The following is a 22,446-nucleotide window of genomic DNA, read 5'->3' as shown; positions in this document are numbered from 1 at the left end:
CATAAACTTCACACTGGATGGACAAAGCTGAGAGATGAACTTGGGCTATTTTGACTGTATGGCAGGCGAATGTCCTGTGATGTGCTGTCCAGGTCCAGTTAAATCTGAGTGCAATTAAAGAACGTTTAAAATACTACAACAGTCGAAGTCCGTCTGATAACGCACAAAGGGCAAATGCTTAAAATTTGCACATGGGAGGATCATCATGGGACTTTATAGTACTGCTGTCACGCTTCAGACCCAAGTGATCACTGACCTCATCTGGGAATTTTTTTCCAGAACACCAGTATCAAACAGTAACCAGGAAATGAGTCACACTCTTGCAAGCATGCACGATGGAGTCATTACTGGTTTTAGCTATTATTGTCATATTTATGTTTTGTGTGTGTGTGTGTTCAGGTCTTGGAGGAATTTGGGGCTCAGGAGAGCTCTGAGCAGAATGCAGGAGAGCTGGAGGCCAAGACGGAAATCGCGAGGCAGAGTCTGCGGAGGGCAGAGGTAACTGAGTGAAAAGTGTGTGGATCAGTGCGCCTGTCAACATGACACCAAAGCCCCATCTGCTGGTTAAAGGGTACAATCACACACTCAAAAAATAAACACTGACTTTATTAGATTAGGTTGAGCCAGTTCCTCTCAATTATTTTCTATTACACCCTCCCCAAAAGAAGAAAATATTTTGTGCCCCCATATCTCCCCCGTGACTATAGTGTCATTTGTCCCCCAAAAATTAAGTATATCTCTGCATAAGATTGTGTGCTAATATTAATTCATATTAACATTAAAGATAACTAAGAAAACTAACATAAAAGAAAACTAAAGAAGAAATTTAAACTAAATCAAAGAAAAACTTTATCAAACATTGTTTTTGTAGTCTCTCTCAACCTTTATTTTCACCCTGTTAATTACAAATTTAAAATAAAAGAGAACTTATCAAATAGGAGTAGAAATAAAAATAGAAAGTCCCTAACATGGATGCACTGGGAACATCAAGTTATTAGCGGAGTCTATGGCTAGAATTGTGTCGCATATAGTGTGTTTGCCAGAAATTAGATTTTCGGTTCCATGGTTGTCATCACGCTTTTCTTCAACGTCATCACTTTCAGGAAAAGAAAAAGCGAAATACACTGATCCGACCTCTCGCGGGATTATGTTTGTGTGCTGCTCTGCTAGACGGTAAAGGCGAAGGCAGAGGCCCGTCTGGACATGCTTAGGCAGGCGGGCGTCGGCGTGGAGACGTGGCTGAAGAGCGCCATGAACCAGGTGATGGAGGAGCTGGAGAACGAGCGCTGGAACAACCTGAGTGCCCACGATCCTTCGCTCTCCGTAAGACCGGCCTCCATCACGCTTTTTACGGTGGCCGGCTGCTCACCGCGTGCGTCTCATTCCGGAAGGGAACGGCCGACTTGGAGCGCGAGGAGGACGAGGAGGAGACGGAGGACAGCGGCGAAGTGTTGGACGACAGCAGCTCCAGCCCTTCCAGCACGTTGAAAAATTACCCTCTCACCTGCAAAGTGCTCTACTCCTACAAGGTTAGGAGCCCTCGTCTTAATTTTATGTTCTCTTTGCACACATTACAGGGCTATATGGACATATGGGCTACAGGACTTATGCTAAGGGGTGTTGGAGCAGGCCTACTGTATTGACTATGTTGGAATTGATCGCTTCCATCCTTTTTTGTAGCATATTCCACACATAAGGAACTCCCAATTCCGTACGAGCATAGGGCACTGAAAGCAACAAATACCTTTGTGGCTGAAGACCATAGGAATCCGCATTTTTTTTCAGACTAATTAAGGCACAAATATACATGAACATGGTTGTATTGTATTTGTCTTAGGACCACACTGGAAATTATGATCTGTGTGTCCTTTTCCTTATAAACTATGAGGCGCTTGCCTTGCGCTGCAAGACTTTGCTGATAATATGTAAATGAACTCGAGCAGAGCTAGAAGAACATTTGTTAGATGGTGGTGTGCTGGACCCATGTTTATGATCATTAAAGGTCCGGGTGCAAACTTTTTTCAGTCTCTGTTAAAATTCATATTCTCATTGGTAACAGGTTTTCTAATACATACAAGTCACTTCCTGCAAGTTGTCAACCACAGATCGATTCGAAAATAGGTTTTACCTACTCATTCCGAGTGTTTCCGAACCTCATGGAAGCTCGAGGAATCGTGGCTCTAGCCACCGGAAGTGACGTAGATATAGCTAAACCGCTCGGTACACCATAGACTCTACAAACAGCACATTCAATGGCGAGCGATGTTTTGGAATGAGAGGATTTTGAAACACACGAGCCGACAGAAGGGGGCGTTATTAGACCGTTCATGATTAGTAGTCACTGAATCCTCCGGCTACTGTGACGTCACATCTCCGGAAAAAGCCGAAGATGAGGGGGCGCGAGATTCAAAGGGCAGACGACACATTCTGAATTGTATTTAGTGATTAAACTGCTGTCTACCAACGACCTAATCGCATTTGGATGACAGTTATGCATTGTAAAGGGAGCTCTAGAGGGCTACAGAAAAGTTTTCAATGTTTGCACTCTGACCTTTAAGCTTCAGAGGGAGTCAATTATTCACAATGTAAAGCAATATTTTGGTTTTGATACAACGTTGTGGATATAAACTTTAAAAAAAAAAAAAAAAAGTGTGACAATCAGTAGCAATCATCTTATGGCAGCATAAAATATCTCCATAAGCCAACACAGATAAAAATGTTGCAGCAACAAGGCGCTTCTTTACACCAAAAGAAACACACAGCTCGTTTTGAAAATAAAAATGCCGTTTTAGCCTCAGCTTCTGCAAAAGATTTTCTATATGTAGCTTGAAAGTGAGCGAGTCATCAATTAAGACACCAAAGTATTGATACATATGGACTATCTGTATTCCGTTGCCCTTGAGAGTGAACACTGCGATTGTGATGTTTTGGGGCTGATAAAGAAGATGTCACCAAGAGCAACTATGGTGGGGGCACGCTGTGATTGAGGATCTTTCCATTTATCTGATGAATGTTGCCTTCAGGCCTCTCAGCCAGATGAACTGACCATCGAGGAGCAGGAAATCTTGGAGGTCATCGACGACGGTGACATGGAGGACTGGGTGAAGGTAAGGTTTTGTTGTTTATTGCAGCTCCGAGCCCTATTTAATCATCTCTGACTGTATTTTCTCCCTAGGCCAGAAACCGCAGCGGCCAGGTCGGCTACGTGCCGGAGAAGTACCTGCAGCTGCCGTCCTCCAACAGCCTGCTGAGCATGCTGCAGTCCCTGGCCGCGCTAGACGCTCGCTCACACTCCTCCAGCAACTCCACCGAACCCGAAAGCGAGCTTCCCACCGACTCTGTCAACGGAGACTCCAGTGGTAAGGCGTCCTCAAAGACACGTTTATACCGCCTGTGAAAGATAAAGAAATGTAAAGAAAAAAAAACGCAGCATGTGCACCTTTGACTTTACAAAGTGGAAGCATTACAAATTGTAAACAGTAGCCAACAAAGTTGATGTTCAAACATGGAAGGTCACCCATAATATACTTAACAATGACCAGTGATATATTTAATACTTGTGTGATTCTGTTCATTGATTGCAGCAATCAATGTAATTTTCAATATAAACCAAAATTCAATCCCAGCGGATTATTTTCCATCAAATGAGTGCCTATTTGAGTAAAGTGCAATCATAGTAATATGATTCCAAGCTGCATTTTGAGTTGACAATATCACTCCACTCTTAAACACATAAATGCTACAGTGGTGACGATTAAGTTGGAAACAGCAGAGCTATTTTACTTTGATCATTGATTTATGACAATTCCCGCAGTGTCGTTCGCCAAGGCACTGTACGACTATGCCGGCCAGACGGACGACGAGCTCTCCTTCCCCGAGGGCGCCATCATCCGCATCCTTAGCCGGGAGACCCACGAGGATGACGGCTTCTGGGAGGGCGAGCTCAACGGCGTCGTCGGCGTATTCCCCGCCGTCCTGGTGGAGGACCTGGCCGGCGGCGCAGGCGAAAACGGCGACGGGCAGAGAGACGGCAGCAGCACTCAGGTAGAAAGTCAACTTCGATTTTCCGTCGGCTTTACCCCTTAAGGCAGCAAAGCAGCGCCAACTTTTGGCGATTGTTATTTTCCTTCTTGTCTCAGTCTTCCCCGTGCACGCCGGCCCACTGCGAGCGCTCGCCTCGCAGTCCCTTCCATTCGGGGCCGCTCCACAGCAGCCCCCTGGCGACGCCCACCACCTCGTCGTCGCCACAGTCCAGCCCCTGCAGCGCTGCCGCCTCGCCCATCGGACGGCCGCCCGCCTACCACAACGGGCACCACCGGCCGCCCCCCGCCACGCCGCACAAGAGCCCCTTTCACAGTGCGTAGAGCAAAGTCACCAAACTGAAATGTTCAAATGAACTCTGCTAAATGTGGATTTGTGTCACTTTAGGTCCTGCGCAAGGCTCCCCGCAGCCTCCCAAATACCCAGAGAACGCTTCTGGCAACATCCGCCCTGTGAGTAATACTCTTCGGCACCTATCCTTTGGTTTTAATCCATGCACTCAAATCATATCATATGAACATATCCCTATTACTCGCGAAACTAACGGCACTTTTTTTTTCCAGGTCCGAGCTGCTCCGCCTCCCCCCAAGCAACACCCCCGAGGGCAGGTGAAACGGCGAGAGGAGGTGGAGATCACGCTGGTGTGAAGTGGAGATGGGACGCCCCCTAGGGGTTGCCTCACACAGCCAGTGCTTTTGCTGGAAGAACAAACAAACGTGCCTTTCTCACTTTCAAACCCGACACATCTCCATTTTGATTTAAATGTTCTTTCGTTTCATGTGAGAAAATGGCCAACGACCTGTCCGAGTCTGTTGTCTAATGTCACATTGGTTTAAGGAGGGGGGTGCGAGGCTGGTCCTGAATTCCCCCCCCCCCACCCCCAAGTCAAACACTAAAAGAAGGGAAAAGTGGCAATGATGTGAGTAGGAATTTTCTTTTTTTTTTTTTTTTTTTTTTTTTTTTTTTTTTTACGAAGGAAAGAACACTCCCTGTTTAAATTGCGCTTTGTTTCAGAGAAATGGGATGTTTCTAAACTCCCTTTACTCTTCACTTCTGACCTTTGTTTATAAAAATACCCCCCTCACCCCAAGCTTCCAGGTTTCAGTTAGCAACACAGAACCATAACGGGAGAGAGCGCCTTACTCCCTTTTACACTCCCTGGAAAAGACGGCATTTTTTTTCTACCTTTCCCTCCCACAAGCCATTATTAGCCTGATTGACCCGACGCCGCAAGTGGACTAACAGTTTTTCGCCTTTGGAGTTATTACTAGTGCTGTAACAGAAGCACGACACAGCCTGTTGCCCCTTTTGGGCTGTCTGTGAAATTCCACATTTTTTCTGTCATATCCCCCCACATTGCTTTTGTATATGAATGACACCAGCATGCAATCTGAGTTATTAAGTCAAACTGGCAATTTCCCACACTTGGAGGGAGTATTATATTCGTAAAAGAAGCGTGAAAGCAGCTGTAGCTCTTCTACATTTCTGTTTCGTCAATTCGGTTCATAAAAAGTGACATTATTACTGACAATTTTGCCTTTTGTCATTTTGCTGCAATATGCAATCAGTACTGAGACGAAATTAATAGCGCCTTGTTGATATCAACACAACAGGTTAGGAGAAGTGTAGCAGTATCTGTGGTAGTAAAAGAACCTTTCCAGGCGCCTGTGTGTAAGAGAATCTTGCCATGCTAGGGCATGGATGTAAAATTTACCACGTGACAGTCACTTCTCCTGCCCTTTTGTTGAAAGCAATTTTTTTACTTTTTTTTTTTTTTTTTTTTTTTTTTTTTTTTTAAGACAGTTTTCCACCTCTTAAGTTAAACACATAAGTTCTTCCGCCCTGTTGCGTTGAAAGCAATTGTCGCTGTCCCGACATCTAATTCTGTTCGCGGGGCGCTGTATCAGTGAGAAAGCTGTAAAATCCCGCTACACCAGGTTCTGTTTCAAAGGCAAAGGCAGAAAAAAGCCGGTTCCTCTCTTTAGGCCTCTGTTGGGGCAATGTTGCAGGGTCTGTGTGTAAAAGTTGCCTTTGTTCATGAAAGGGAGTGATCCTGATGTAAAGTGTATAACGTGTCACAATGAAGCACTTTTTCATGTCTTCTTCTTTGTCGTCAGTATTTTGATTGTCAACATTTCTCCTATTTTGTTTACCAGCTGTATTTGGTATGAATACTTATGTTGTATCGCGTTATTTAGCCTTAAATAGCCTCCTTAGTGTCTTATAGAGAAGCTATTGCTGTTTGAAATGGTTTACAGAGAGCTTGGAGATGGATATCCGTAAAAATATTAGAACAGTTTTTATTCTTTTATTTCATTTTTTAGATTTTAGGATTAAAACAAAATGATTTAATTCCATTCAATCTGCTCTAAGATATCCGTCAGCCACGTTGCTGTTTTCTCGTTGATCTCCTTGAGATCTGAATGACACCAAACTTATTTTTGAAGTTTGCATTTACCCTCTTGTATTGAAATAAGGAAAAAAATATGACTTTTCCCAGTTTAGAGAAGTTAACGCGCTACTTTATCCACGTTTGGTTCCGCTGTGTTCATCGTGTTAGCGCTGCAGTGACTGCCAAGCGTCATATTTACTCACAAGTGGATGTTTAACAGTATTTATTGTGTACAAATAAATGTGAAATAAAGAATAGCTTCAATCTGGACCCCGATTGTCTTTACTTCTTTTGTTTCTCTCTCTGCTCTTTTGTTTGTCTGTCTGCTCATGCTTTCAATTACTGTATTGTATTTTAAAAAAATATTCATTGTTATGCTTATATAGTTGATTAGAATTGTATGAATTTATTTGTAATATATTTCATTTAAAGTACTCCCAGTACATGTGGTAAATAACATTTTAGGTCAATTTTTGAATTTAAAGTACTCATAAACACAAAACAATATGTGACGCAACCACCATTAATTATAATTAGCATTATTTTAATTTGTCAGATAATGGATGGGTATTTCACATTTAAATTATTTTTAAATGAATTAATATTCCCTTATTTCGGTCCATTTTAATCATGAGTTATTACATTTGAACGTACATTTTGTTTTTATTACAATAAGAGAACGTAAAAATCAGTAGCTTTTAAAATTATTGTGTTTTTTTAAGAACTAGATAAGTGAGAAAAACAGTGTCGTCATGCACAACTGTGGAAAACATTGCCATCTGGACGCGAGAAAGCGCAATTGTTGTCAAAATATGAATTCAACAAAATTTGGACAGAAGATTTTGGCCCAATGCCAGCGATATGAGAATGTAAATGTAAAGTTAAATTGTCAATGCTATTGTTATTGTGTACATGGTGTCAAGTGTTTTGCTTTGTATTTTAGCTTCCTGTGTTTTATTTTGTTACCAGCGGAAGTCCCGTTGAGCGTTCCCGGACGCTTGCGCTCTTGACAGGTTGGTGTGGAGGGAAAAAGATGGCTGCTTCGGCGGCAACGGCGAGTTGTCCCCCTGCCCTGTGTCCCAATTACGCCGTCATTTGCTCCTTTCTGGAGCGTTACGGAGCGCAGCTGGACCTGCCGGAGCTCACCTTCCCGCAGCTAGAGCGATACCTGCGGGACACATCATCAGGTAGCGGTCGGGAAAAGAACGGGAGGGGGATGAGGCAGGAGGAGAGACTTCATCGCTGCTACCGAGCTAACTGGGCTAGCAACGTTAGCAATGCTGTGTTATTGTGTGCTTCTCTCACCTTTACCTTCCCTCTAATGCACGTTTAACGAAAGCGGGGTCTTATATTTGAGATCATGTGTGTGTTCGTATACGAGGACGTGGTTATTTTGATGTGAATTTACCGAATGGAGCGCGTGTTTATGTGACTTTTCACGCTTTTCAGTCCCCCCTCCGCTTTGAAAGCCTTTATTCGCTGCTCCTGAACACAACACATACAGCTAACACGCCCGTTTAATCCCGTTTTCCGGGTTGCTGCGGTGATACTAGTTGACAGACAGCGTCGTGGGCATGCAAACGGTCTCCCGGAGTGTTTAAATGGCAGCGAAGGAAGCAGAAAGGCGTACTTTAATCACAGTTAAAAGACTAAATTAAGTGCCGCTTAGCTGCTCGCCTGGGTGAGTTCCGGCGCGTGCTGTCAAATTAAAGGCAGCCGTTGGCATTTGGCTATAACGCAGTAGAAGTACTTCCGGTAGAGGAGCTCATTGTGGTGGTGTGACGAGGTTTGCGATGGAATTGATGAGATTTGCGATGTAAACCTGACTACATAAAACAAGGGATATAATTTTTAACACCGTAGAACCTAGCCACAAAAGTGTGAAAGTTTTAAATATTGAAAAAAAAAATCTATTTACTTATTGTATTGATTTATCTGTTATTTTACTAGTAGTCAAATATTCACATTTCATTTTTATATATGATGTTGTGAAAAATTTATGATTTACACATTTCGAATAAATTAGTACTTAATATTTATTTTATTATACATATGTAATTATTAAAAGATATTGTTTATTTTATTTCCTTAATTGTTAATATAAATTAATACATTTTCGTTGTCCCCTTGAAATTCATGGACAGTTTGATAAATTGTCATATTTATTATTTACATTAATCAATGAACATTCATTCATAATTTATTAGTTTGTTTAAATGGTTGATTTTGTCACAAATACCTGACTATAGTTTGTCAGTGTAATTAATTATTTTAACTTCATCAATAAAAGCAGCAACATGTGAAATTTTTATTAAAATATGTTCATTCTCATTCTGTGAGTATTTAATTTTATTAAATGAATTAATAAATACATGGTACAATAAATAAATCACATTCACAAATAATCAGTGGATATTGATAAATTTTTTCAACTTGACTGTATTGTTCCCCAGAATGTAGAACTTTGAAGCAACATGTGAAATCTGTATTTTTTCTGTTTCTTTTTGCTGTTATTTAGTTCCTAAATTGCTCGTTGATCTTCACGTCAAGTTGCTGAGAAAGATTGGGAAGTCGGTTTCAGCGGACAGATGGGAAAAGTATCTAGTCAAGGTAAAAAAAAAAAAAAAAAATCAGTTTTGAAATGATGTGAAACCATAGAAAATTAAAATGTAACTGCAAGAAGAACCTCATTTTTGTTGCGGTTACGTTGCAGATATGCCAAGACTTCAACATGGCGTGGGCGTGGGAGCTGGAAGAAAAAGGCTACAAGAGCATGACATTGGAGAGCAAGACAGCCATCCTTAAAGTAAACAAACAAACAAACATTGTTCTAATTCCATAAAAAACATGTCTATAGCAAATAACAAAGTCAATTAATACACTCCATAGACAAACCGCCTGCATTGTTTTTTGATACATTAGTTTTGTATTTTAATTAGGGATGCTTCGATCGATCGGACACCGATCATGATCGGCCGATTTTTGTGAAAAATTACGTGATTGGAATATTTGATCAAAGCCTTTTATTGCCGATCAAAAAATACGATCACCCGCAGCTCATGCTTCGCAGCCTACAACCGTGTTGGGCACCCCCACCCCACCCCCTCTGCAGGCTGCGGAGGTGCTCGGCACTAACAAACAGAGGCTAACATGTCTGTCTGTGGAGTTTGCATCTTGTAATATATGCCATGAAAAGGTACCTCACGGAGGGAGCATGGCCAAAGGTTTCAACACAACCAACTTAATCCGACATTTGAAGAACAATCAATTGGAAGACTATGGTGAGTTTACAAGGCTCACTGCATTGAATAAAGTCAAGGCGGACACAGCAGCAACAATGACGGCAGCTAACGGTCAGCGCATGCAGTGCCCTTGTTAAATGACTGTGTTACCGTGGGTTGTGTTAGCTTGGAGCTAGCGGCTGCCTCTGGCTACCATGTGTCTGATCTCCGTTTGCTTAGGCTGTCATCGTAGTTTTTTGGGTGCTGTCTCTGTCTCCGCAAGTGATTAAACAGGTTTGTCGTGTTGCCATCTGACGTCCGACCCGAGTCTCTGCAAACTTTGCAAATTGCTGGTTTGCGCTTTCTTCTCCGAGGAAAAGCCCAACCAAATCGACACAGAGGCTGTGGAGTTTCTTTTCGGGACCAACTCTGCTTCGTGGTGACTTCCCGCTATACAAACAAATAGGGAGGCGGGGAGTGTCATGTACGGAGCACTGTGCGTGCTGTGATTGGTTGGTCGGGTATGCGTCAGCGTCTTTGCGCCGCCATAGAGCTAAACTGTATAGAATGTGCCCTGTAGGCGATCAAACGATTTTTCGGCTTTATGAGTCCTTAACAATCTAATATCGTCATATCGCCCACTCGTAATGATGCGTTACTGTCACAGCGCAGTATAAGTGGTATTATTGGCACAGGGAGACGCATTGCAGGTCACTTGTGGGCAACAGACCCACTATATCATTTTATAATTCACAAAAAGGTTAACAGTGTCTTTTCTCGTTGACAAATGCACAAGATAGTTTGTCTATGCACAAGACAATAAACCAAGTTGGTGAGTCGTTTCAATTTAGGAACTCATTGAAGACTGTAGTTTATTCGAGTGACAATTTTTTCTACTTTGATTATATTCTTAACCATGCAATGTTTAGGTGGCATGTTATTTATTTGACTTTTTGCATAATTAAGTCTGCTGAGACTGCTGATTATTTTGGTCTGTTAAAACTGTGTTACTAAAAGCTGGTAAATTTAAGTTTTTCAGTTATCTTTGTGACTGAGTAATTGTTGTATTATGCCAGCAACGGTTTTGTATTTTTTTCATGCTTTTGAAAATATATACAGATTTTTGTCAAAATTACGGCAATAATATGGCTGTTTTTTTCAGATAATATTGCATAATAACAGTCACCATAAATAAATGGAAAAATATACAAATATTCCATGTGATCAGAATCGGTACCGGACCATCTCACTCATGCATGATCGGTATCGGTGTCACAAAACCCTGATCGCAACATCCCTAATTTTAATTAATCTTTTAGTTATTTTAATTTTAGCACCAAAAGAAAACCTTTCATATTCAGTGTAGTGAAGCACCCCCAAAACTGGGCTAAAAACATCTATGCAGCACAAATTTCATCTTAAGCCCATATCTCACTGAGCGGCGAGTGTTTGCGCGTGGCCCGAATGTTGTTTTTTCATCAGGGTTCGTTCAAGGTCACACACAGTTTTAGCAGTCACAAACAGCTTTTCTTGTCGCCAGGAAATTTCGAACATGTTCAAAATTTTATTGTGACAAGAAAAACGGTTTGTGACCATTAAAATTGATGGTGAAAGTCTTTGCGACTGTTTGTGGCATTGAACTACCCTGATGAAAAAACAACATACGTACGTGAATAAATACACTCTTGCAAACCTGCGCCGCTAAGTGAGATACAGGTTTTAGCTGGCTCTGTAAAACACACACAACCCCCCCCCCCACACACACACACACAAACACACAAAGCCAATGAAAAATCGTGGCGAATGGTGATGGTTATAAACTCCTGAGTTCAGTTTGACTTTTGGACGCACATTTTTTCAGAAAACTTACAACTGCAACGAAACATAAAAAAATCCATATTTTGCCTGTGTAGTATCTGTGCGAGTGTCAGTTTGATGACAACCTCAAGTTCAAGAATATCATCAATGAGGAGGACCCGGACAAGATGCGTCTGCAACCCATCGGCCGCGACAAGGACGGCCAGATGTACTGGTTCCAGCTGGACCAGGACGACAACGTCCGCCTCTATGTGGAAGAGCAGGACGACCTGGACGGCGCCTCATGGAAGTGCATCGTCAGGTAGGAGGAAGAGAGGGAGGCGGTGTTTTAATTGATGTTGACAGTTGTTTGGTTCTTTCCTGTAGAGATCGCAACGACTTGGCGCAAGTGGTGGCTCTGCTTAAGACACACATTGATCCCGAGCTCTTGAAGAGAGACATCATCAAAAAAGAAAACGATAAAGCAGGTAAAGTCTTTCAGTTTAGTTTTGAAAATCACGTTTTGGATTATGATTGATCGAAGAGGAAAATCATAAAATGATCCAAAATTGACCAGTTTCTTTGTACACATCGCGTTGCAATCAACTTGAAAACAAATAAACCTGGGCTTTCTATTTTCAGGGGCAGTAACGAAAGATGAGAGCTCATCAGATGAGGACATCAAAGACGTGGACAAGGCGGCCGTTCAGGTGTCACCAAAGACGGAGAGCAATGGGAAATTGGATCACACCGATGAGCTCAAATCAGAGACGTCTGAGATAAAATTATCAGTGAACGGCATAGTGGAAGCGGTGTCAGAAAAGTCAGTAGATCACAGTTTAGTAAATGAAATCCAGACCATCAAAGAAGAGCCGATGGAGACGTCGCAAGCCAAGACGGAGACGCAAGGCGGGGACCCTGCTCCCAAGTCCCCCCCTGAGGTGGCCAAGCAGAACAGCGTGGATGAGATCCAGCAGATGAAGAACGAGCAGCAAGCTAAGATCCCTCTGAAGAAAAGAGGCATGAAGTTCACGCCAGTCTCTCAGCTCAACAAGGACACCGTCAAACCCAACACCAACATGTCCGAACAGACACACGGTGGGAACGACCAGGTCAATGGTGAAGTTCAGCCCACATCAGAGGCGTGCCTCCAGCCTCGTTTGAGTGAAACTGAATCTGCATCCACAAAGGAACAGAAGGAATCTTGCTGTCCGGAGAAGGTCACAGTTACGCCGGTTGACAAGGAAAAAAGTGTAGCAACAGACAAGGCGGCAGTGACAGCTTGTTCTAAGGAAGCTGACGGCAAACTGTCCAATCACGAACGAGACAGGAATTTAAAAGGGCCCACGCCAACGGATAAAAACGTGGAATTGCCTCTGGAAGACAAAATGGACACATCAGAAAAAATGGACACGACTCTAAAGAATAAGGAGAAATCAAATCATGAGGTCACAGCCAAAGACCATAATTCAAAAGATACAGAAAAAGCTAAAGGAAAACCGGACTGTGTGGACGCGTTAACTGAAGAAACAAGGGAATCCGAAAAGCACACGAGCGAGAGTGAAATGGATAGGTCGCAGGCTGCTCAGGAAGAATCGCACAACAACAAAGCTGTGACCAAAACGGGAGAGTCGCAAAAAGATGCTGCAGGGAGCCAAGAGGCGCCACAAAACTTGACAGTCATTAAAAAGGCGGATAAAGCTGGAAGCCAGAACTCTCAAGAATCGTCCGAGTTGTCGGTAATCAAAAAGGTGAACACGGTGGACTTGTGTCAGGAGATGGCCGATAGCAAGAGTGCGAACGCCAATGGAGCTTCGTCGACTAACTCCGAAAAGCCAAGAAAGTCGGAAGCTACGAAAGACAACCTGTGTCGTGACGCTGCCAAAATTGACGACTGTCCGGCCAAATCTGCAGAAGAAGCTGCGAATGTTTCCAAACCTGACCAGGATAAATCAGGACAGGATGACAAACCCAAAATGTTTGCGTCTAAAACATCCGAAAACCTAGTCGCCGTAGAACCGGAGCAGCCATCGTCCGAAAACAGCAAGAACGACAACACCAAGGAGAGGCTTGAGTGTCGAGAGGACAAAAGCCAAAAGGAATCCACGAGCGATAAACTCCCTCAAAGTGATGAAGCAACAGAAAAAGACTCCTCTGATGAATCCAAAACGATAAAACCCAGTGGCAAAAGCATGACAGAAGAGAGTGTCATCAAAACTGTACCGGCTATAAGCAAAAATGAGGAAGACAAGTCCAAGGAAGAGGCGGAGAATGGCAGCCAAGCTCTGCCAAACGTCAAACTTCAATGTCAAGAAAGCACAAAGAAATCAACAAGGGATACATGTTCCAATAGCGATACGTCGGAGAAAGATGCTCCTGATGGATCTGAAACTGTGAAACTAAGTGTTGAAAGGATGACAGAAGAACATAACATCAAGGCAATGACGAAAACCAGCGATCAACAGGTCATTGGTGAGGTAACTCAAAGCAAAAACGAGGTAGACAAGTCCCAGAATGAGTCAGAAAACGGTGACCTTAAACGTCAAAAGGATTCCGCAAAAGCTAAACTCGCCAAAAGTGATAAAACAACAGAGGAAGATGCTGATGATGGATCCAAAATGGCAAAACCTGTTGCTGACAAGGTGACAGAAGAATGTGACAAAGTTGTTGACAAAGCTCAACATGTTGCAAAACTTCAAAGTCAGAAGGATTCCGAAACCGAAAAACTCTCCAAAACGAAGGCGAAAGATACTCCTGATGAATTAAAAACAGTGACATTCACTGACCAAAACTTGACTGAAAAACATGACGATAACGCTCTGGAAAAAAACAAGCAAATAGAAGACACGAGTAAGAGCGAAGAACCTCTCACCAGCAAGGCAGCCAAAAGCAAAAATGAGGACGAATTCAATGAGGATGCGAAAATGGAAAAACTCTCAAAAACACAAGAGAAAGAGGTTGCTGAAGGATACAAAACTACAAAACCCGGTGATCAAGAAGGGACGGAAAGGTGTGCCGGCCTAACACCAGTGGAAACTGAGCAATCAGAAGACACGAGTGAGGCGGCCACAGGCAAAAATGAGGAAGACAAATCCAGGAGTCCGCCAGATGAGAAGCTTAAATCTCCAATAGATTCCAAAATGGAAAAACCTTTCAAAAGCAATGCAGAGAAAAACACTCCTGATGAATCCAAAACATCCAAACCCAGTGACCTAAAGGTGACAGAAGTGAGTGGCAGCAAAACTCCAGCAAAAACAGAACGATCGGAAGACAAAAGCCAGCGAGATGACTCCAGGAAAGAGGCAAAAACCAGTGACCAAGCTTTGCCAGACACGAATCGTAAATGTCAAGAAAGCGAAAAGGATCCCACAACAGATAAACTTTGTCCGAAAAATGTTCCTGAAAATAATGAAACGACTAATCTCAAATCTAGTGATCAAAAGGCGGTAGCAGGACACGACGGCAAGGTTCTGGCGGAAACTGAGCGATCACAAGACAAAAGCAAGGCAGCTAAAAGAAAAAACAAAGAAAGTGACTCCAAGAATGAGTCGGAAACCAGCTGCGCGAAGCGTGTATGCCAGGAAATCGAAAAGGACTCGTCAATGGAAAAACACTCAACAAGCAATAACACGATGGAGAAAGACGAGTCCAAGAGTTTGACGGACGTAAAGTGTCAAAGTGAAAAGGATTCCACAATGGGTACACTCAGTCCAAAGGACACGTCAGAAGACGCAGACTCCAAAACGCTGAAACCCGACGACCAAACCGCGACCGCAGAACGTGACGGCAAACAGGCGGTCGCTGACCAGGCGGCTGAAAGCAAAAGCGAGGAAGACGAGTCCAAGAAAGATGCGGCAAATGGCGGCGAAGCTCACTCGGAGAAAAGCGGCGTCCGGAGGAGAGTCAAAACGACGTCTCACCGACGCTGGCTGAAACTTCAGCAGCAGGAGAAGCAAGCCGACTCCGAGTCTGACACCAACGTGGGTGGCATGTCTTTGAGACGATCGCCCAGGATATCCAGACCCACGCAAAAGGTGGTGGAGGTCCAAGACAATAAGGTCGAGAAGCCTCAGGAGGAAGGAGAAGAAGGGGAGGAGAAGGAGGGAGAGGTGAAGGTTGTTATAAGGAAGCCCAGAGAGAAGAAGGTGGATCAGGATGGTCGGGCCAAACCCAAGGTGAGTTTTCCTCACGCCGTACCATCGGGCTTCTTTCTTATCATACAGAAAACGATTCGAAAAGGAATCTACTTATGTTGTTTTTGGGGGAAAATTCGTTACCAGTCTTTGAAAAATTTGATGACGAAATCAACAATTTGAAACCATTGGCTCCTCTCTGTTTGAATCCATGCTGGTAGTGTAAGCAGTGCAGCGTGGATGCGCTTTGAACTATCAAAGCCTTTGAAAGTCAACGCTAACATTTTTTTTTCAAGAATATGTTCTATGCAAGCCCACTAGTTGAAACAAGGCCAATGACCAACATGGCTCAGATTAAAAAAAAACAAACAAACAGATCAGCCGTGATTGGTCGTTGTGAGCAGTTGTGATGTCATTTTCAGTCGACAGAAGACAAAATGGCCGCCCCAGAGATGGCTAAAAACCAGTGCATTTTTCTGCTTAACATATATTCCACAAATGCAAAACTAATCAGAATGCCGTGTTTCAACTAGTGGGCCTGCTAGGAGCATCTTGAAAAAAAATATGTTTGGGTTGACTTCTGCTCTAAACTAGGAAAAAAAACAAGGAAAAAAAAATGCCATCAATGAAATCAATTAACTCTGCGTCCAGTTGACGGCATCCTAACGAGGAGCGCCATCAACATCAAGTGTCATCAACTACGTTTTTTTTGTTGTTTTTTTTTTAAACGGAAGTAAGCGGAGAGACGTCTTGGCGAACTCTGATTTGATCATTTAACTGTGATAGTTCACAATACATCAAAGTGATTAAAGTCATCTTGTGTGTTGGCGACAAGGGACGAAAGCGGCGAAAGGCGCGCTGGTCCAACATGCGCACCCGCCACAAAAGGAAAGGCTCCGAGGAGGAGGACGACGACAGCGACGAGGAGTCCAGCGAGGACGAGGAAAGCGAGGAAGAAGAGGACGACAGCGATGAGGACTACAAGGTGGAGCGAGGACCGAAGAGGCGCAGACGCAACCGGGAGCGCCGCAGTTCCGACTCGTCCACGTCCTCGGACGACCTGCCGCCCAACGACGACCCCTGCAAACACTGCGGGCTCCCCAACCACCCAGAACTGGTACGTTGATGCACATTAGCTGCCAGCTCAACAAACGCCGCCATTTTGTGACAGCATCACTCTTCTTATACAATACAGTATACAACTTTATTTATATAGCGCATTTAATACTCTTTGTAATTTTTAATAAACAACACGTGAAAACCAAATAAGTAAATACAAAATACAATTTAATCACAAGTTTATTGAATTTTAATGAATGAATCCTAAATTAACCAAAATAATGCAACCAATAAAATGCAGTATTTAATAAAATGTAAATGGAGGGATTTGAATAAATAACTTGTACATTACAAAATAACACTCAACAACTAATTGTAATATTTTATGACGTATAATCAAATAAAATATTTCTAATGTCATAGCATATCGTCGCTGTCCTGTGAAAAACACATTTCTCCAATTTTGGAAACTTTTTCAATTCTCTCATTAGTGCGATGTCCGTTAGGCGGAAACGCCATTCATGTAAAAATAAGAAAAATGAAAAAAATTGGAGGTCAGTGTTTTTCACAGGACAGCGACGCTATATAACATTATACATGGAAGTGGGCGATCTGGCAAAAATATCACATCACGATTTTATCATGATTCTTTTTTTACATCGTTTTTTTGAGACTAATTTACACATTTCTGACCATTTTCCTCATTAAACATATGAAACACATTTAAAATGTGTATAAAACTCTAAAAGAAAAAAAAAAGACATTTTAAGTCAGCTAAGCTTTCAGAGCAGGTTTCAATTTGAATAGTGACAATTTTTATCAAAATGTGCAGTGAACGTAAACATAAAAGGCAACAATGTAAACATACAAACACAGCTCGTAACGCAGGTCTCCTACTTTGAAGAGTCTTTTAAAGCCCTGGTTTTCCACTGTTTTAATGGGAATCATGTCTTCGGCAAGCTAATAAGTTACTGTCTCCGTCTTTCAGGCTTTGCATAAAGCTAAACTGTTTAGAATCTGCCATGTAGACGATCAAACCATCTTTCGGCTTGATGAGATCGTGAACACATTAAACCGCTGAACGATCGCCCGCCCCTAATTATACATCATGTTAAATTTATTATAAAATATTTTCAAATAAGTCATGTCTCTCTCAGTCATATTTGCTTTTTTGTCCCTTTTTTTTGTGCAGATTTTACTGTGTGATTCATGCGACAGCGGATACCACACGGCGTGCCTGAGGCCGCCCCTCATGATCATCCCCGACGGAGAGTGGTTCTGCCCGCCGTGCCAACACGTACGTTTAAACGACAAAGACCACTGTGCTAGGTGTTTTTTTTTTTGTTTTTTTCAAACACTAAACCATGTCTGCCTGCCTGTGTAGAAAAATTTGTGTGACAAACTGGAAGAGCAGCTGCTAAATCTTGACGCCGCCTTGAAGAAGAAACAGCGGGCGGAGAGAAGGTGACGCCTCCCCGCCGCGCTTGTACTAAATCAGCCTCGAAGCGTCACTGATGTTCTCTTTTCTTCTCGTTTTACAGGAAAGAGCGTCTCATTTATGTGGGAATCAGCGTGGAAAACATCATCGCGCCCTCGGTAAGGACGCAACCCAAAGTCGTGGTTGTGACCGTGGCCTGGTTTATTTATTGATTTTTGTCTCAGGCGGAGTTGGCAGAGGAGAAGCCGGAGGTGATTGTGAAAGAAAAGAAGGAACCCAAGCGAAGTAAGAGCTGGGGGCGACGCTCCACCAGGGCCAAGAAAAACATCAGTTACAGATTTGACGAGTTTGATGAGGCCATCGAGGAGGCCATCGAAGAGGACATCAAAGAAGCCGAGGGAGGAGGTGAGCTTGCAATGTCGTGCGCAGCGAGTACCCAAAGCATTTGCACAGTGAGGGTTTTTACGACATAGCCGGTAACATTGAAATGCCGAATGCGCCTGTGGGATGTAGTAAGTCAGGAAGCGTTGTCATTTGAACGATGTACAGGAGCCGGTCGCGGCAAAGACATGGCCAACATCACGGGGGGCAGGGGGAAGGACATGGCCACCATCATCCAGTCGGAGGAGGGCAAGGAGAACGGTCGACCGCCTCGGCCCAACGCCGGCCTGCGCAGGAAGAAGCGGCGGCGCCTCAACGACCTGGACAGCGACAGCACCGTGGACGACGACGAGAGCGAGGATGAGTTCTGCCTTAGCGAAAGGTAAAGCGGGCTACTACACACATGACCAATTTTTAAAATGGGAGAAAATCATCCGGGCTTTAACCTTTATGATTTTTTTTTGCCTGGACAATTTCCGCAATAGATCAGCGAGGAAAAAAAAATCACTTGATTTTGAGGTGAAATTACTCTAATTCGGACAGATTATCAGTTTGTGTGTAGCCCATTTCAAAAATATTGAGCAGGTTTAAGGTGCGAATGTCAGTCCCTTTTTCAGAGTAGTTCAGGGGAAAAAAAAAAGAAGAAAAAAAATCACACTAAACACCCCACAGGATGATCACTCAGGACAATCTTTTAGATACATCTGATAACTGGTCCTTTGCTGACTTTGATTAAAAGCAGGGGAAAATTGTCATACTTGTCCCAATTTTCACTATGTCTAAGTATATACTACTATTTGTTTCCGTCCAGCTCCGAGGAAGACTTTGTGGCGTCTGATAACGAAACTGCAGCTGAGACTGACTCCAACGGTAGCGACGGCAGCAGCAGCGGCGGCAAACAACGGCCGTCTGAATCCCGCAGCAAGAAGTCGCCTAAGCAACGACGCAGCTCCCGAAAGCGGCGGAGACCTAAAGGCTACTCCGACGATGAGGAAGTGGAGACGGACGAGGACGACGAAGAGGAAATCGGTACGAGCCGTGCTTCATTCATGTACATGTCAACTTGATCTGAATTTGCACAAAAAGACGTACCTTAGTTCCCTAATTTACGGCACCCAACAAGCTAGTCCGTTGCGCGCTGTTTGAAACCGAGTACTGTCTGTTGGTACAGTTGTAAACTGAGGAGCCTGTTTTTTGTAGCTCCTCACTGAAAAAGTACCGGTGTGTCGTTTGAACCCTTGTGTGTCTTTGCAGCGAGCGAAGGATCCAGCGAGTACAGTGACAGCGACCTGGATGTGAGCCGGCGGCGCTCGCGGCGAAGTCACAAAGCTCAGGTCAATTACTGCGAGACGTCTGAGTCGGAGGGATCCCAAGCCGGAACCAATCGGGATAAAATGAAACCCAGACGATGCTTGGACAGCTCGGAAAGCGAAGGTAAAAGCGGGGGAAAAACTGCGTCAGTGTTAAGTCATATGAAAGTCAACCAATTTATTTACTCAACTGAGAAGGCCAGGTATGAGTAAAACAAAAGTAAAAGGACTACAAAATTCTGGCTTTTCCCTTAGCGTAAATACGGCTACAAGCGCCGTTGCATCATGAGATTTTTATAATGTAAAATTTGTGTCTGTGCTCAATAAATTTTAGGAAATGCAACACATTCAGCCAAATCTTACTGTGTCTTGACACCCGTCCTGTGTTTTGTCTCCCAGCGAGCTTCTCCAGAGATTCCGAGGATGGTTCCAGGGACCGGCCGTCCAAGCGAGTTGAGTCATCGGAAGAAGATGGGGAAAAGGAGTCGTCAAAGCAGCATCGCCGTCGTCTGGCCCTGAAACGCCGGAGAGCGTCGGAAGAGGAAGAAGAATCGGACGATGACTCAGAGGAATCGTCCGAGGAGGACCGTCCCGTCCGTAAGCGGGTCAACCGCATCGACTCTGACGACGATGAAGAGGAGGAGATGAAACCAAAGGAGAAGAAGGCCACAGAGGACAAGGCAGTCGAGGAGAAGGTTTCCGAGGAAAAGCCCACAGAGGTGGCGAAGGGAACCAACCAATTGGACTGCAACAATGGACAGCCCACCAAGGAGGACGAAGACGAAGACGACCTGCTGGGTGTCACGGACCTCGTGGACTACGTCTGCAATAATGAACAATTGTAAAAAAAAAAAAAAAAAAGGTGTACGATTTCATTTTATGTGCTATCGTATTTTTATATTCCTGTTATTATTATTATTATTATAATACCCTCTGTGTGTAAAATCAAAAAGGTCCCGCTCACCTGTTCTCCACGTGGTCCCGCGTCTCCCATTTCCAGTTATCATTCCACGAGGAAAAGGTGAAAAAACACTATTCCCTAGTTTTTATATACGAATATTAAAAAGGTGTCATGCATATGTGAAGGTGTGAATGTATACATGCTGAAAAATGAAATGATAGATGACTAGTTTTTTTTGTATATTGTACACAATCATTTTAACTGCCAGCTGTTGTCTGTGACTTTTTTTTTTTTTTTTTTTTTTTTTACATTTTGAAAGTAAAACAATCTCAATAATGCTATCTAGTCTTCTCATAATGTTCTTTTCACTAGTGGAACCTCCAGAGTTGAGCATCTTTTCCCCAAAGGAAATAATGTTAAGTCCCCCAAAATCTTCTGGGTTTTTTTTTCTCCCAGTCGTCTTGACAAAATGCCGACCAGCACTAGCAGCTAACTTTAGACTTAGCGCTTGTATCTACACTTTTTTTTTTAAAGTTGTTCTCAACGCCTTTCTTAGAATCTGCATCACAGAAGTCTTTTTTTACTTTAACAAAATGACTGCCTACTTTAGTGAGTTTGCAGCTAATGCTAGCAGCTAATGTTAGTGCTCAGATACAAGACTTATTGGTACAGTGTAGTCATTTTCAAAGACATTTTTATAATTAACACCCCAGAAAAAAAAAAAAAAAAAAAAAAATATATATATATATATATATATATAAGATTTCTAATATATTCCAGAAGTCTTAATTTGTATTCGTATTCAGGCTAGCATTAGTAGCTAATATTAGTCCTCAATTCCAAGACTTTTGCAAAGACTTTCTTGTAATTTATAGACTGGATGATCATGTAAATTCTTAGAAGTCTTTGTTCTCATGCTTCCAGAAACCTAAGTAAATGAAGCTAGCTAGCTAGATCAAAGACATTTTCATTATTCCCCCACAAGACTTCATTTTTATTCTCCTGTGTTTAACAATATAAGTACAGTCACCTAGTGGCGCTTTATTAGTAGTATTGTGTATGTAGGTATTTTGGTCATATGAAGCAGACACCCCTTAAGGTCAATTTCAAGCTTCATTATCATCACTGGTACCCTCCTTCCGTAGTGGCATCATGCCAAAAAAGCCAAAGAAAAAGCTGAGATTTTGAGTTTCAGGTCCAAATTGCAATGACTTAGTAGAGGCGGGGGTGTTCAACTTCTGGGGTTTCACTGGATGTACGTGCTATTGCTTGTGGTCTGGCAAAAATGTCAAGAGTATTATTTTCTTTGTACAGACTTTTTAATATAACTAACCAGCTCCATTTTATTTTGTATTATTGTCTTCCTGTTTGTTTTTCTTAATATGTATAAATAAGAGTACCTCATTTTCAAATTGCATTGCGGATCGGATGAAAATGCTCCCGAGGGGTCCGTGTGCGGCCCAAAGACCTACATGGTCTTTGCTACCACTATTTATCACTACATGCTGAGTAAAAGAAAAAAAAAAGATTTGGGGTGGTTTTGACAGTTGTATGGTTGAAGTAAGCAGAAGCTGCATGGGAACACAGATGATGTAAGACAGTTGCCAATGAGTGGATTTTTTCCCCCCAATTTTACCTCATAATGAATGTGGGAGGAACCTGCCCCCCAGCACCTAAATCCTTCTGTAAATAACCTAGCTGACCCCTTTTTTGTTAACTGTTATTTCTTATGATCTTGTACAATTGTCATAATAAAAGTGCTTCTAAGCGTGA

At 42.9% G+C, this 22,446-nt stretch overlaps 2 protein-coding genes and 1 long non-coding RNA gene across 3 annotated transcripts in view; 2 read left to right on the top strand and 1 right to left on the bottom strand.

Annotated features, from left to right (window-relative positions):
- LOC147133069 (F-BAR and double SH3 domains protein 2-like) overlaps positions 1–4,988 on the top strand; it is a 17,779-nt gene extending 12,791 nt beyond the window's left edge. The window contains exons 12-20 of the mRNA XM_086012177.1: positions 400–498; positions 1,171–1,323; positions 1,392–1,529; positions 3,024–3,107; positions 3,176–3,359; positions 3,815–4,044; positions 4,140–4,356; positions 4,429–4,493; positions 4,605–4,988. Of these exons, the coding sequence (XP_085868303.1) occupies positions 400–498; positions 1,171–1,323; positions 1,392–1,529; positions 3,024–3,107; positions 3,176–3,359; positions 3,815–4,044; positions 4,140–4,356; positions 4,429–4,493; positions 4,605–4,688 (1,254 nt within the window). The 3' untranslated portion in view covers positions 4,689–4,988. The remainder of the gene's footprint in view (positions 1–399; positions 499–1,170; positions 1,324–1,391; positions 1,530–3,023; positions 3,108–3,175; positions 3,360–3,814; positions 4,045–4,139; positions 4,357–4,428; positions 4,494–4,604) is intronic.
- Positions 2,872–7,842, bottom strand: LOC147133068 (uncharacterized). Its single transcript, XR_015081821.1, has 4 exons — positions 7,739–7,842; positions 7,400–7,601; positions 3,221–3,391; positions 2,872–3,097 (listed from the first exon to the last, which is right to left on the bottom strand). It is a non-coding gene; the product is annotated as an uncharacterized LOC147133068 (long non-coding RNA).
- rsf1b.1 (remodeling and spacing factor 1b, tandem duplicate 1) lies at positions 7,438–22,446 on the top strand. Its single transcript, XM_086012176.1, has 15 exons — positions 7,438–7,620; positions 8,952–9,043; positions 9,147–9,239; positions 11,568–11,773; positions 11,839–11,939; positions 12,094–15,626; positions 16,420–16,701; positions 17,836–17,940; positions 18,028–18,107; positions 18,185–18,239; positions 18,306–18,486; positions 18,631–18,844; positions 19,274–19,491; positions 19,717–19,896; positions 20,172–22,446. Exons 1-15 carry the CDS (start codon positions 7,467–7,469, stop codon positions 20,615–20,617), a joined length of 5,940 nt encoding a protein of 1,979 aa, XP_085868302.1. The 5' UTR covers positions 7,438–7,466; the 3' UTR covers positions 20,618–22,446.

Source organism: Filicampus tigris, chromosome 17 (genome assembly GCF_054856515.1).
Source record: "Filicampus tigris isolate MCC_2025a chromosome 17, RoL_Ftig_1.0, whole genome shotgun sequence".
Taxonomy (NCBI): Eukaryota; Metazoa; Chordata; class Actinopteri; order Syngnathiformes; family Syngnathidae; genus Filicampus; species Filicampus tigris.
Note: the sequence above shows the minus strand (reverse complement) of the source record. Positions and strands in the feature narration are given on the sequence as shown.

Excerpts from the sequence above, each read along its gene's own strand:
- rsf1b.1 (XM_086012176.1), top strand. The coding sequence starts at position 7,467 with ATGGCTGCTTCGGCGGCAACGGCGAGTTGTCCCCCTGCCCTGTGTCCC. Across the intron at positions 7,621-8,951 it reads CCTGCGGGACACATCATCAG|TTCCTAAATTGCTCGTTGAT; the intron begins GTAGCGGTCGGG and ends GCTGTTATTTAG. Across the intron at positions 18,487-18,630 it reads CAAAGAAGCCGAGGGAGGAG|GAGCCGGTCGCGGCAAAGAC; the intron begins GTGAGCTTGCAA and ends AACGATGTACAG.